Source organism: Nycticebus coucang, chromosome 4, assembly GCF_027406575.1.
Source record: "Nycticebus coucang isolate mNycCou1 chromosome 4, mNycCou1.pri, whole genome shotgun sequence".
In the NCBI taxonomy this organism is placed as follows: Eukaryota; Metazoa; Chordata; class Mammalia; order Primates; family Lorisidae; genus Nycticebus; species Nycticebus coucang.
The window spans coordinates 67472828-67489031 of NC_069783.1; the positions used below are offsets into that span (position 1 = coordinate 67472828).

The 16204-nt window shown below is 41.1% G+C and overlaps 1 protein-coding gene across 4 annotated transcripts in view; it reads left to right on the plus strand.

Annotated features, from left to right (window-relative positions):
• ARHGAP25 (Rho GTPase activating protein 25) overlaps nt 1–15738 on the plus strand; it is a 107144-nt gene extending 91406 nt beyond the window's left edge. For all 4 annotated transcript variants that reach the window (XM_053588887.1, XM_053588889.1, XM_053588888.1 and 1 more), the window contains exons 9-11: nt 404–600; nt 10006–10538; nt 12909–15738. In XM_053588887.1, the coding sequence (XP_053444862.1) occupies nt 404–600; nt 10006–10538; nt 12909–13116 (938 nt within the window). In that variant the 3' untranslated portion in view covers nt 13117–15738. The remainder of the gene's footprint in view (nt 1–403; nt 601–10005; nt 10539–12908) is intronic.
• Nucleotides 15739–16204: the final 466 nt, after the last annotated feature.

The window sequence follows — 16204 nt, forward strand, 5'->3', positions numbered from 1 at the left end:
CTAACATCTGCCATGGGGAGGGCAGTGAGTCTGGCACATATTTGCTGTGTCTGTAAGAAAGCAGATGTCATGTTGAGAACCACATCAGGAGAGAAAGATGTCTTCTTTTTCTCTCCTGTTGTATTTCCTGATCAAAAACTAATCCAGTGGACTATAGGCTGAAAATAACCAAAACAGCTCCCTCTTTGACCCTACTCCCATTTTCTTCTTCTATTTCATACCTTTAACCATAATCTCCTACCCCAAGCCATTAAAAAGGTCCTGTGAGGAACAAAATGGGTCTCCCTTTGGGCCCTGTGGTTATAAAGCCAAGTTTGGAGACTTCCCTGCGTGGAGTCTCTGGAGTTGTACCTGCCTCTCGTCCTGCACTTCAGAACTACAGTTCTCTTTTTCTTTCTTTCAGGGACTCCTCAGATCCAAAGAGTGATGACCATGATGATCAGAGACCATGAAGTCCTTTTCCCCAAGTCCAAGGATGCACCCTTGTCACCTCCGGCCCCTCAAAATGACCCCAAGAAACCTCCAGTGCCCCGAAGTTCTGTGGGCTGGGATGCCACTGAAGACCCTCCAATTTCTAGGACAGACAGCCTCAGTAGCATGGTAAGATGTGGACAGCCTGCCTGCTTCCAACAGGCCCTCTTTTGGTCTGAGCCATTCCATGTGAGAGCTGCTCCAGGGTGGCCATTTGGGGAATTTGGATGATGTGGTAGCTGGTGCAGACCCATCTGAACACATCACCTGAAAGATTGAATTCTTTCAAAATCTAGTCCCTCTTAGCATCCTGGAGGGAGGTTGGTGACAGGTGTGCCAGTTGCCCAATGACTGAGCCATGAGGATTCTCTCTGAAGCCCACTCTAAAAGAGAAACCTTTTCAAATATAATCAGAGAAGTTCAATGGAGAAAGTTTTGACCTGATTATAAATGTTCTGGTGAGAGTCCAGAGAGAACTGGTTTCCTGCTAACGCGTGAAACGTGATTCTTTTCTCAGAGTATGTGGTGTGTTTATGTAATATTTCTCATTCCCTGATAAGCTGTCTCAGCAATGTCAGCCCCCTTGTTTGTACTAAAGGGTGGGAGCTCACGTTCCCAATGTCCAAAAATTGCACTGTTTCCGAAATGTAGACTATTTGAGGGCAATAATTTACAAAGGTCAAAGATATTTATGTATTTATAGGAATAAATATTTTTAAAAAGAACATGTGAACTTTACATAGCAGTTTGATCTTTATGTGTGGCCAAGAAATGAATTTAAGATTTCTGGTTGACCAGATTATTACCCATCGTACTGTTAATCTTTTTTTATTTTTATTTTATTTATTTATTTATTTTTTTGTTAAATCATAACTTTGTACATTGATGCATTTATGGAGTTCAGGGTACTGTTTCGATATACAATGTGAAATGCTTACATTGAACTAAGTAACACATCCATCACAATTACATTCATTTCTTTCTTTTTTTTTTTCGAAGAAAGTTACAGTTTATTCACAGTGTTTGTTAACTCCCAGAATTACCAGTTGAGCAGTTACAATTGAGAACATGAGGGGCTCAAAAACATCCTCAAATAATATTCAAGACACCACAGACAAAGATGGTGATCTTGTATCAGTATGACAGAGTGAATTTATTTGGGGGGAAATTTAGCATGCTCTGTTTTTCTATTGATTTTGAAATAAGTACCTTTGTTTCTATTTTAATTATACTCATTTATTAATAGTTTTGAAATGTACCATTGCATCATGCACATTAGGTGATGTCCCCCAAATACTCTCCCGCCTCCCATATCCCCACTCCCCTCTCTCTCCTCTTCCCTTCTACTTTCTGGTCTATAGTTATGTTTTGCCATTCGTATCAGTGTGTAGGTGATTATATATTGATAGTAGTATTGAGTACATTGGATACTTTTTTTTTCCATTCTTGAGATACTTCACTAAGAATATGTTTCAGCTCCATCTAGGTAAACATAAAAGATGTGAAGTCTCCATATTTTTTGATGGCTGCATAGTATTCCATGGTGTACATATACAACAATTTGTTAATCCATTCATGGGTAGATGGGCACTTGGGCTGTTTCCATGTCTTGACTATTATGAATTGAGCTTCAATAAACATTCTGGTAACATGTCTTTGTTGTAAAATAATTTTGATCATCTGGATATATACCTAGTAGAGGAATTGCAGGATCGAATGGTAGGTCTACTTTTAGTTCCTTGAGTGTTCTCCAAACTTCTTTCCAAAAGGTCATATTAGCTTGCATTCCCACCAGCAGCGTAGAAGCGTTCCCTTCTCTCCACATTCACACCAACATCTGTAGTTTGGGGATTTTGTGATGTATGTCAATCTTATTGGAGTTAGATGATATATCAAAGTGGTTTTAATTTGCATTTCTCTGATGATTAAGGATGATGAGCATTTTTTCATGTGTTTGTAGGCCATGAGCCTGTCTTAATCAGAGAAGTTTCTGTTCAAGTCTCTTGCCCACATAGAAATGGGGTTATTTATTCTTTTCTTATCGATTAGTTTGAGTTCTCTGTAGATTCTAGTTATCAGACCTTTGTCAGAAGCATAACCTGCAAAAATATTCTCCCATTCTAAAGGTTGTCTGTTTGCTTTGCTTACTGTGCTCTTGGCTGTGCAAAAGCTTTTTTAGTTTGATCAGATCCCAGTAATGTATTTTTGGTGTTGTCCTCCTCATAAAATATCCTCCCAGGCCAATTTCTTTAAGTGTTTTCCCTGCACTCCCTTCTAGTATTTTTATAGTTTCATGTCTTAAGTTTAAATCTTTTATCCAGTGAGAATCAATTTTTGTTAATGGTGAAAGGTGTGGGTCCAGTTTCAGTCTTCTACGGGTCATCAGCCAGTTCACCCAGCACCACTCATTAAATAGGAAGTCTTTCCCCCACTGAATATTTTTGATAGGCTTGTCAAAGATCAAATGACAGTAAGTAGCTGCGTTCATCTCTTGATTCTCTATTCTGTTCCATAAATCTACCACTCTGTTTTTGTGCCAGTACCATGCTGTTTTGATCGCTATAGATTTATAGTAGTGCAAAGTCTGGTAATGTGATACCTCCTGATTTGTTCTTATTTCTGAGTAATGTATTTGCTATTCAGGGTTTTTTCTGATTCCATACAAAACAAAGAATTATTTTTTCAAGTTCTTTAAAGTATGACAATGGTGTTTTAATAGGGATTGCTTTAAATCTGTAGATTGCTTTGGGTAATATGGACATTTTAACAATGTTGATTCTTCCTAGCCATGAGCAAGGTATGTTTTTCCATTTGTTAACATCTTCAGCTATTTCTTTTCTCAGAGTTTCATAGTTCTCTTTAAAGAGATCTTTCACATCCTTTGTTTGGTAAATTCCCAGATATTTCATCTTTGGCATTATTGTAAAAGGAATAGAGTCCTTAACTATATTTTCAGCTTGACTATTGTTGGCATATTTAAAAGCTACTGACTTGTATTGATTTTGTATCCTGAGCTGCTGCTATATTCCTTGATCACTTCTGAGAGTTTTGAAGTTGAGTCCCTGGGATTTTCCAAATATAGGATCATATCATCAGTGAAGAGTGAAAGTTTGATTTCCTCTGACCCTATTTGGATACACTTGATTGCCATTGCCTGATTGCAATGGGTAAGACTTCCATTACTAGGTTGAATAGCAGTGGAGACAGTGCATCCTTGCCTTGTTCCTGATCTAAGTGGAAATGTTTTCAATTTTACACCATTCAATATGATATTTGTTGTGGGTTGCTATAGATGGCTTCTATTAGTTTAAGAACTGTCCCTTCTATGCCTATTTTCTTAAGTATTCTGATCATGAAAGGATGCTGGATATTATCAAAGGCTTTTTCTGCATCCATTGAGAGAATCATTTGGTCTATGTTTTTTATTTTATTGATGTGATGTATTATATTTATAGATTTTTGTATGTTGAACCAACCCTGTAACCTTGGAATAAAACCAACTTGATCATGGTGTATAATTTTTTTGATGTGTTGTTGAATTCTGTTTGCTAAGATCTTATTGAATATTTTTGCATCAATATTCATTAATGATATTGGTCTATAATTTTCTTTCTTTGTTGAATCCTTTCCTGGTTTGGATATCAGGGTGATATTTGCTTCATATAATGTGTTGGGAAGTATTCCTTCTTTTTCTATGCTTTGGAAAAGGTTGTATAATATAGGTACTAGTTCCTCTTGAAAGGTTTGATAGACTTTGAATGTGAAACCATCTGGTCCTAGACTTTTCTTTTTTGGGAGATTTTGTATTGTTGATGCTATTTCAGTGATTGATATAGGTCTATTCAAGATTTCTTATTCTTTCTGGTTGAGTCTAGGAAGGTGGTGTGCTTCCAGGTATTGGTCCATTTCCTTTAGATTTTCATATTTCTGGGAATAGATTTTTGTATTAATCATTGAGGATTTTTTGAATTTTTGAAGTGTCTGTTGTTATTTCTCCTTTATCATTTCTGATAGTGATATTAGAGATTTTACTTTTCTATTTCTGGTTAGGTTGGCCAAAGGTTTATCAATTTTGTTAATCTTTTCAAAAAACCAACTTGTTGTTTCATTGATCTTCTGAATGATTCTTTTGTTTTCAATTTCATTTAATTCTGCCCTAATTTTTTTTTGTTTTTTTTTTTTTATTAAATCATAACTGTATACATTGATATGATCATGGGGCATCATACACTCGCTTCATAGACCATTTGACACATTTTCATCACAATGGCTAACATAGCCTTCCTGGCATTATCTCAGTTACTGTGCCAAAACATTTACATTCTACATTTACCAAGTTTCGCAAATACCCCTGTGAGATGCACCACAGGTATGATCCCACCAATCCTCCTCCCTCAACCCACCACCCCCCTCCCTCCCCTCCCTTTCCCACTTCCCCCTATTGTTAGATTGTAACTGGGTTATAGCTTTCATGTGAGAGCCCCAAATTAGTTTCATAGTAGGGCTGAGTACATTGGGTACTTTTTCTTCCATTCTTGACATACTTTACTAAGAAGAATATATTCCAGCTCCATCCATGTAAACATGAAAGAGGTAAAGTCTCTATCTTTCTTTAAGGCTGCATAATATTCCATGGTGTACATATACCACAGTTTATTAATCCATTCGTGGATCAATGGGCACTTGGGCTTTTTCCATGACTTAGCAATTATGAATTGGGCTGCAATAAACATTCTGGTACAAATATCTTTGTTATGTTGTGATTTTTGGTCTTCTGGGTATATGCCCAGCAGAGGAATTACAGGATTGAATTCTGCCCTAATTTTGGTTGTTTCTTTTCTTCTGCTGGGTTTGGGGTTGCAGTGTTCTTCCTTTTCCAGTTGCTTTAGATGATCCATTAAGTTGTGGCTTCCTCTCTTTCTGTTTCCTTGATGAAGGCTCCCAATGCTATAAATTTCCCTCCTAGGACTGCCTTTGCAGTATCTCACAGGTTTTGATAATTTGTGTCTTCATTATCAATTTGTTTCAAAAATTTGGTGATTTCCTTCTTAATCTTAACTTTGACCCAGCTATCATTCAGCCTAAGATTATTAGTTTCCATGACTTTGTTTGAGTATGAAGATTCCTGTTGCTGTTGAGTTCAACTGTTATTCCATGGTGGTCTGAGAAGATACAAGGAATAATTTCTACATTTTTAAATTTGCTGAGGTTAGACTTGTGTCCTAGGATATGATCTATTTTGGAAGATGACCCATGGGCTGATGAAAAGAATGTATATTCAGTTTTATTAGTGTGAAATGTTCTGTAGAGGTCTGTAAAGTCCATTTGTTCTAGGATTAGGTTGAAGTCTAATATTTCTTTGTTTAGTTTCTTCTTGGAGGATCTATCCAAAACTGTCAAAAGAGTGTTAAAATATCCATCTATTATAGTGCAGGAAGATATCAAGTTGTTCATATCCATTAGTGTCTGCTTTATGAATTGAGGAACATTCTGGTAGGGTGCATAAATGTTAATTATCGAAATTTCTTCATGTTGGGTGTTTCCCTTGACAAATATGTACTGACCTTCCTTATCTTTCTTTATCTTTGTTGGTTTAAAGCCAATTATATCTGCTACTAAAATTGCAACCCCTGCTTTTTTCTGGTTTCCATTTGCCTGTATTATACAAGTCCATCCCTTCACCATGAATCTGTTTTTATCCTTTAAGGTAAGGTGGGATTCTTGTATACAGCAGATATCTGGTCTCACTTTATGTATCCAGTCAGCCAGCCTGTGCCTCTTTAGAGGACAATTTTAACCATTCACATTAATTGAGGGAATTGATAAGCCTGGTTGTGTTTTGGGTGTCATGATTTTTGGATGTCCAGTGGACATTTTTAATCCTTTTGCCACTGTGAAAGTTGGGTTTTGCTCAAAAATTTCTGGGTGAGTTTACTTTGGAGGTAGAGCATTGTGCTGATCATTGTGGAGGATGTATCTGAGAATATCCTGGACTGCTAGTTTAGTTATGGAAAATTTCTTCAACGTGTCTATGTCATTAAAGTATTTTATTTCTCCATCACAAATGAAACTCAGTTTAGCTGGACACAGGATCCTGGGATGGAAGTTGTTTTGTTTTAGAAAATCGAAGGTCAATAACCATCTTCTTCTGGCTTGAAACCTTTCGGCTGAGAGATATGCAGTCATTCTGATACTTCTCCCTTTGTAGGTGATGCTTTGCTTATGTCTGGCTGCTTGCAGAATTTTCTCCTTCATCTTAACTTTGGCAAAGTTAATCACAATGTGTCTAGGAGATGCTTTATTTGGATTGAGTCTTGCTGGGGTTCTAAAACTGTCTGCTATCTGAAGTTCTGTATCTCTTGCAATGCTTGGGAAATTCTCCTCCAAAATCTCTTGGAGTAGAGCATCTGTACCTTTAGGGCCATCCTCTTTTCCTTCAGGAATCCCTACAAGACCAATGTTTGATCTTTTGTAGTGATCCCACAACTCTCTCAGGGAATGATCAGTTTTTGCTCTCCATTTGTCTGCCTCTTTGAGTGTTCAGAAACAATCAAAAGCTTTGTCTTCAGTTTCAGACATCCTTTCTTCTGCCTGGTCAACTCTATTACTGAGAGATCTACTGTATTTTGGAGCTCCTCAACTAACTTTTTCATTTTCTTGATCTCTGTTTCTCTTTTCTCATTATGTCCATATCTTTGGTGACTTGGGCTTTAAATTCATTAATTTCTCGAGACAACTTTAGAACTACTCTTTGGAATTCAATTTCTATCTTTTCTTCCATTGTATCTATCTTATTTGCAATCCATATTCTAAACTTGATTTCTGACATTTCTGACATTTGTCTATGCATGGTATCTTCAGTTGTATATCCTTTGTCATTTCTTGGGGAGGTTGATCTACTCTGGTTATTCATGTTGCCAGAGTTCTTCTGTTAGGTCCGCAACATGTTTATTTTCCACCATTTGGTTATTAGTACTGGTAGGATGAGATTGAATTGGGGTTCCCCAGTAGTAGAGATAGCTCCTTTACTGAAGCCCTGGGCTTTGTAATTGTGGCTTATCTCCTACAACCTTACAAAGGCCCCTTTCAGAATTTTGGCTGGAGACTCAGAGGACCTACTTGGTGAGATAGCACAAACTACCTCTGTTTTGATATCAGCCAACTTCTACCCTATCCTAAGAAACCACAGTATTAGGTTGAAATCTCAACTGTGAAGAGATACAAACAGCTGTGGCACTCAGTCCCCACCCTTCAGTTATTTTTCTACTACAGAACTTCGAAGGTCAACCTCAGAATGTCCTTGAGTAGACAGCTCCAGACATGGGTTCCAATTAAATTGTCTCAGGCAGTGCAAACCCTGCTCAACAGAGAGGGATTCAAGGGTCTCCAATAGCACAGTTGGAGCCAGGGATGCACACTCCTGCCCGCCAGACTTAGTCACACACTGTTGTCTACTTCTCTGCTCATAGGCCCAGTTGAAGCCAGGGGCCATGCCCCGCCCACCAATGTCAGTCTATATCCAGCTAGCCTTTGCTTTCCAGACCAGTTGCAGTCAGGGGAACATGCCCCTTCCTGCCAGTCTCAGTCCACTGCCTGGCAAGCTTCTGTTTGCAGGCTCTGTTGGAGTCAGGGCACTGTGCCCCACCCTCCAGTCTCAGTCCATACCCAGCTAGCCTCTGCTTGCCAGACCAGTTGGAGTCAGGGGACCATGCCTCCATGTACTGTTAATCTTAAAGATGAAAAAAAGGGTGGGTCATAGTAATAATTGTGACTTTTTTCTTAGGTGAGGTCAATTTGGAGACTTAGCATCTTACTAATACTCTAAAACTAAATTAAAATTTAGACATTCTCATACTTCATGTAATAAGATCAACTCAGCAGACCTTGAGAATAGCTGTCATTACACACTTATTCAACAGGTTTCTGCTGTTGGTTGTTTGTTACAGGCAGGCATTGTGCTGGGTAATTTAAGTAGATTACTTATAGAGTCCTCCCCATTACACTGCAGGGCAGAATTTTTCATCTGTATTTTATAATTGAGGAGCTGAGGCTGACCAGCTGCCCCAGGGTAGCAGCATGTTATAGAGTAGGACTCAGATCTGGTTCTCACTTTGGGACCCGGATGCTTCTAACTCCAAATAAGGTTGCTGACAAGGTGATTAGCCAGAAGTAGATGAGAGGGAGAGCTTGAGCCTTGATTTTCCAATGCTATGTTTAGGGATCACTCTTGTGCTCTCACTTTCTTCCTTTTTTCTTTTTCTTTATAACTTAATTTAAGATACATAATATATACACATGGTTTAAAAAATCAAGAAGATATAAAAGGTATTCATTGAGAGATCCCGTTTCCTCCCCATTCTCACCCACCCCCACCCTTCCTGTCTTTATTAGTTTTTTATTTATCTTTCTATGCAAATATAAGAAGACAGTAATGTAAATTATTTACCCTCCTTTTTACACAAAATGTAGTAGAATTTGTTTCTGTCTCTCTTCTTCTCATACACACACACGCCCCTATCTCTGTACACTGCATTTTTATACTTAATAGTATATTGCGAAGACTTTTCACATTGATGCATAGACAACCCCCTCCCATGATCTCATGTTTTTGTACAGTGTTCCATTCCGCAGCTGTACCACAATCTACTCAGCCACCCTCTATCAATAAGTAGCTTGGCTTTAGTCCTTTACATTATGAACAAGTCTGTGGTGAATGACCTTGATCAGACCTTTTGTACTCAGGCTGATGTATTTCTGGGATAAGTTTCCGAAAAAAGAATTACTGGATTGCAGGGTAAATATATTTGAATGTGCCATTTTGATGAAAATTATTAGAATTTGTTCTATTTTATACTTCTTTCACCAACAGAGTATATTGTCAAATTCTGGGGATTTGCCTATGTGATAGGTGAGAACTGGAGTGTCAGTCATTTTAACTTGAGTTTTACATACCATGAAAGCATAGCTGAACATCTGTGCATATGTGTAAGGGTCGGTTCCATTTTTTCCTCTGTGAACTGTCTGATCTTGTTCTCTTCCCGTAGTTTTAGTAGTTGCTGGGGGTTTTTTCCTCAATTTTTATGAACTTTGTATACTAGAAAGATTAGGTTATTATCTGTGCGAAGTGTACAAATACTTTTGTCAGTTTTTCATTTGTTTCTTTCTTTTTTTTTTTTAATTTTTTAGGTCCCAGGAATTCATGTAGGTTGAATTTTTTTAACTTTTCTTTAATAGCTTCCAGATTTTGAGTCATAATTGAAAGACCACCACATCTAAAGTTATATTAGGATCTCAGTGTAGGACTCTCTGTCGCAAACAATTGATTTTAGTGAGCATTTCATCTCTAGAGAATGAGTTCCTTTAAGTGCCATATTTTGGTGGGGGGGGTAATGCACGTAATAACTATGTGATAAGTTAAAAGAAATAAGTATCTTTCTAATTAAGAATTTTATAGGTGGGTAACTAGGAAACATTTCCTGTCTTACATGAGGTGAGGGAGAGCCCATGTAACACCAATGGCCATTTTTATTCTAGACAAGTGACTCTGACACAACCAGCCCCACTGGACAACAGCCGAGTGATGGGCATCTGGATGACAGCAGCAAAGACCCCAAGGAAAAGCCAGGGGATTGGAAGACACAATCTCGAAAAAGGACACAAACACTTCCTAACCGGAAATGCTTCTTGACATCAGCTTTTCAAGGTGCCAACAGCAGCAAAGTGGAGATCTTTAAAAATGAGTTCTGGTCACCTTCTTCAGAATCTAAGGCAGGAGAAGGGCACAGGAGAGCAATGTCTCAAGATTTGCACCCCTTTTCTGATTCCCAGAGGACTTCCACCTATGATAATGTCCCTGCCACACCAGCGTCCCCTGGGGACAAAGCAGGTCCACTTTCTTCCCATGCCTGTGACTCCAGGAAAGATATTCCTACCAGCCCAAATTCTGAAACTGGGCCAGGCGAAAAGAACTCTGGAGAAGAGGATCTTGATTCTTTGCAGAGAATGGTCCAGGAGCTGCGAAAGGAAATAGAAACACAGAAGCAAATGTATGAGGAACAGATTAAAAAGTAAGTCCCACACAGAGGAGAAGTTCCATACAGAGGAGCACTGGGCAGCACTTAGCTTCCATCTTTAGAAATAATAGGGACTGTTTTCATCTGCAAGGGAAATCATAATAAAAAGCTTTGATTGGGGAAGATGACAGTCAACAGCAGTTGGGCCTGATATGGGTAAAGGAAATGATGAGATGACGAAATTAGCAAATCCTCTACATTTGATTATATTTGTGAAGCTTTAAGTTTTAACCTAAACTAGCTTAATCAGCAATTTCCAAAGAGTGGTTCTTTAAGGATTAACATGATTTAATGAATTTAAAGGAACTTTAAACATTTTTCATATAAATATCACTCACTGATTTTGTAAATATTTCTCAAGTTCCTCCTCTGTGCTAGACACCACTCCAGGTTTTAGGGATCAGCAGTGAACAAAAGAGATGAAAGTTCCTACACTTACAGAGCTTTTACTCTAGTGGGGACAGATAATATATATGTGTATATCTGTATATTTATATATATAATTATATTATATATTATTATTTATATATGTAAATAATATAAAAATAATATATATACACTGTTTAATAAAATATAAAAAATATAAGATATATATATATATATATACACACTGTTTAGTAAAATATGTTATGCCAGCTGGTGGAAAATGCTATAGAGAAAAACAATGGGGGTCAAGAGGTTGGAGAATTTAGAAGGGAATTCAACTGTCAAATAGGGGGATCAGGGAAGGCCTCCCTGAGAAGGCAGCATGTAAGTAAAGGCAGGAAGAAGCTGAGGGAGCAGGTACACGGCTGTCAGGCAGAGCAGAGCAAGAACAGAGGCCAAGGCCATGAGAAGGGAACAGGACCAGTACCATCTCTCAGAGAGAGTGTGGAAGTGGCTGGGGCAGGGGAGAGTAACTGGTAGAAGAGGTGGAAGCATCTGGACTTATTCAACCAAGCTCATGCTTCATGAGATCACTGGCTTCCCCTTGGGCACAGGCTGCAGGAGGCAAACAGGCAAGAGATCAGCTGGGCAGATATTGCCACCATCACATGCAAATTCCATAGATACTTGGACACAATTTATTCTGTTAGGTAGTAGAATATTTTCTTGAAATCTTTTCACACTGTTGATTGGCCAGCAAGTTCTTTCTCGTGGGGGGAAAACCTCAATCCAGCCATCCCATATCAATATTAGTCGTGAAGCAGTGCAGTATCAGTTTGTAGGTCTTTCACATTTATGGGTGTGTCTTCGTCCACTAAGACTCAGGTCCCTGAAAAACAGATTTCTGTGAGCCCTCATCTGGTGCCCCCACAGAGGGCCGCCATCTGAAAGCACAACATTGCTTTTTTATCTAAGAACCTGAAATCAATCACCTACAGAATTACAGGACCCAAGCAGAGAGAAGTGACACAGAGAAGGCTACACGACAGTTTAATAGGGAGTGTTACTGACAAAGCATAAAAATACTGGCCCCCGCAGAGGTGGCTGGTCCTCCTGCCTGACACAGAAGCCACCTGTCAGGGGAGCCTCCCATGTTAGGCCCCAGCCCGCAGACACCACCTCCCCCACTTGGAACCGGTGGCCAGTGTCTCACTTGGGATTTCCCCGACAGCCAGAGGGTGTGGAAAACTTGGAGGAGAAAACTAGATTTGCAATGAGAGAGTCAGAAGGAATGAGACTAATTTAGCTTAAACAAGAGACAGGGAGGAGGAGGCAAGGCCCTGAAGAGGGGTCGTCACCTGTGAAGTGGGCCAAGGCCTTGAAGATAGAACCCAAGGCATGAGCTCAAGTCTCCATATGGAAATGGAGTGGGTGGGTCATTTGGGGAGGCAAGGCAGCACCCCCACAGAATGAAATTCTGAAGCGTAATCTCCTCCCCACACACCAGGTCTGAAATTCCCTCCTCTGCCTTAATAAATAGCATATGGACACTCATTTCTAAGGGTTAATTCTGCTTAGCCTGGCAGGGAGTCACCTGGAACTATTATCAGGATTTTGGCCAATAACAATGAAAATCCTACAGTAATTTCGGGAATTCAGGAATCCTACAGGTCTGCAGGTCTTCACCTGGAGCAGGATTTAGAAGTGAGAGTGGGACTGCCAGGACCACTGTTCCCCAAAGGGCAATTCCCGAGGAGGCCCCTAATAAGAGTGGGTGCAGGTATTTGCTCTCCACCAAAGCAGAATGAGAGGGTTCTCTTGTGGACAAAGGTTTGAAGAATCCAGAATCTGCAGTTTCTGTTGAGCAGGACTGGTACAAAGTGCTATAGAGGTAAAAATATACTAAATCCTGTATTAGACCTGGAGGTGGTGATCAAGTGGGGAGGAAGTGCCTAGAATTAATGCCCTGTCTTTCATTCTTTTCTTTCTTTCCTCTAGCCTTGAGAAGGAAAATTATGACGTCTGGGCTAAGGTGGTGAGGCTCAATGAAGAACTAGAGAACGAAAAGAAGAAATTTGCAGCCTTGGAGATCAGCCTGCGCAACGTGGAGCGCTCCCGGGAGGATGTTGAGAAGAGAAACAAGGCCTTGGAAGAAGAAGTCAAGGAATTTGTCAAATCCATGAAGGAACCCAAGGCTGAGGCTTGAGTGTCCCATGAGTACTACAGGGACAGCCCGAGGGAGGCCCCACTCTGTGGCCTTTCTTGGTGCTACCCGATGACTGGGAAGCAAAACTGTTCTCTAAGAGGGAAAAGATATTTGGGGGGAAGACATTTCATTTCCCAGAAAATAAATCAGTGGAGTTTGCAGGGAGATGAGGGTGAACACGGACAGGTGTGGACATCTGTGATGGCACACCGCTGTATTCAGAGAGATTGCGTTATTCCACTGCAGTCTCAAGCAGAATCAAATGGAACTTTCCATGGCTGGATGCCTGTCTCCAGTGGAGACATTGAGGCAGGCCACATCTCAACCAGGCAGCAGGCTGGCTCCAATAAAGGCTGGACTGATGTGGTAGTTCTTTGTTTTCTGTGTGGAACAACTCACCTTGTCAGATAGCCTCAGGGCATCCCTGAGCCGCAGGGCAGAAAATGCTATTTGGTTTTTGAGTGCTCAGCTGTGGAGTTTGAGCTTTGAGAGGCTGCATCTTCTGAAACCAGAACCCCATTCTGCCACCCCACCACAATGCTCATCCACCAGGGATTTTCGAACATTACTAGACTAAGACACACCCACCAACAAACTGCGTTTATAAAAGACAAAAATTATATTCAAATAAAGCAAAAAAACAAAAAAGGCAAGGCTATTGCTAATCCATACAGCACCTTTGTGAGAATTAGTACAAGTCAACTCTTCCTTGGGAAAGATGCAACTATCTCTGGGGCACTTGGTTTAGTGAGCAGGGCATAGGCTGGATTCCAGTCCTCAACTTGCCTTTCAGTGGCCACCACTGTGTATAGAGCAATTGGGTACAAAGGCTTCCTACTATGATGTGACCCCCTTATTGTGGGTGTAGACAGCAATAGTCATGATAGTAATATCTGTTTTCTTCTTTCACCAAAATGCAAGTGATTTTCCCCCTTAGGACATCAAGCACTAGACAGTAGCTGAGAGAAGGGCTTTCCTAGTGGACAGCTGACTATTTCTCCTATGTCACCATCCCGGCAGAGGCCCCTAGTCAGGGCCCCTACCCCACCGTGGGTGGGTTGGCTCTCTTGTGTGTTTAGTTATCATTCTAAGTAAGTGGTCTCCAACTGTCTTGACTGTGTACCCCATCAGTAGGAAATGTTTGTGCATTCACTCCCAATATAAATATATTTATTTATTTGTAAATTATATACAGGTACTACTATATTATTACATTATACATATTATAAAACATACACAGGACCCAAATGGAATGATGATAAGTTAAAAGATCAATAGGTATTCTCCAATGTGCTTTCAGCTCTGGAGACCCTGGTCCATTGCTCAGCACCTATCACCCGTACCATTTCAGCCCATTTCTCCCATAAATGTATTTGGAGCCCCAGGACTTAATCAGTGATTTCAAATCTGTGCTTGCCACAGTGAGGGTTCAGCCTTCCCACCACAGTCTTCCCCAGAGGCGGGTTCAGCCTCCTTTGTTCTTCCTTGTTCTCTCTTAGTCTTCCTCAATCTGGTTAGTCCCTCGCCTGTGGCCATGACTTATTACCCACAGTGTGAAAGGGACAGACAGGAGGGATGGTGTTTCTTTGTCCTGCTCTTAAGGCCCTGCTCCACCAACCCAGCCCTGTGAGGACCAGATTGATGGGTCCCTTTCCAGGCCTCTTTGCAGAAGATTGGGGGTGAGGGTTAATTGATCTGGAACATTATTAAGAAAACCAATAAAATATCTGCTATTTTGAGGTTACTTGTTTTGTAATTACAGAGCACCAAACATAGAAGTACTTACTGGTCACTTGAAGTCTATTCACTCTGAGGCCTATGTTATAGGACTTTGGTGGGTCTGGGAGCCAGAGCTCAACCACGTCTGGATCCCCACCTCATCCTAGTCTGGCGATGCCTCCTGCCCTGTCCCTCCCACCAGGATTATGGGACAGCAGAGCAGCTGTTCCAGCTCCAGAAGCACTGGGCAGCCTGGGAGTGTCGATTCCTCTTCATAATCAGAAGAGTCGTCTGGCTTTTATAAGTTGCTACTACTTCGGCCAGTGCCACCCTCCATACAAGGAGAACACAAAAGTCAGAGCTTTTCTCATGAGACCAAAGGCAGACTAAGAGAATCTAGAGTTGGATGCCACTATACTCCAGGACCCAAAAGGAAGCACATGGCAGGGAAGCTCCAGGCCTCATCTGGACCAAGGGACCAGTTTCTGGAAGGCAGTGCCTGTGGCCATCTACTGGATCCTGACCTGCCAGCTATGCTATTGGACGCTAGAGCTCCCTTCCATGGACAGGACTTTACTAAATCTGCCTTTGTCTTACCACACCCCCTCCGGCCCCTACCCCCTCTTCTATGGTTCTCAAGCTGAGAACCTACACAGGTCTGCAGTGTGCACTTTAAAACCCCTCACCCTCTTCCCTGCAGAGCTCCTTTTCCCTCAGAGCTGCAAGCCTAGTGCCTATCAGGGCACTCTTAAGTTTGAGGCAGATGGATGGTTTTCCAATAAGTTTGTGCACCAGATAGGACAATTTGTACTAGGGGTCTAGCTGACCCTTTCAGTTGTCTGTGGCCTTCCTAGGACAGTGACTGCTGCATAGGATGTAAGCAATAAAAATTTGTTGTCGTTTTGCCCATTTCTGACTATAAGCTCTGCTCAGAGGCCCATGCCTTTAGAAAAGCATGGAGCGGGGAGGCTCTGAGGCTGCCCAAGGCTGCTGAGCAGAGGAGGACACGGAGCATAGTGGCTCAGCAACTGCTGGCTGGGCTCCAGGGGCTTGGGACAGGAAGACGAATGTACACTAACATCCTGTAAACTTCTGCATTCCACCACTTCCTCTGCAGATACCAGCCAGTGGTTAGGCCAGTGCTTGCCAGGGAGCTGAGAGGAAGCCAGGAGGCTGCTCCTGCAATTAATACGGGCTGCAAGTAGAAGGACCACCTGAAACCCTTCCTCTCTCTGGAGAGCGCTGGGAGGAGGGAGCACCCAAGGATGGCGCTCCAGCTGCCACTTGACAATCCCAGGCTACCATAGGCTAGCAGTGAAGAGACTTCCCAGGGCAGCAAATGAACAGAGAATCTCAACGTACATCTGCA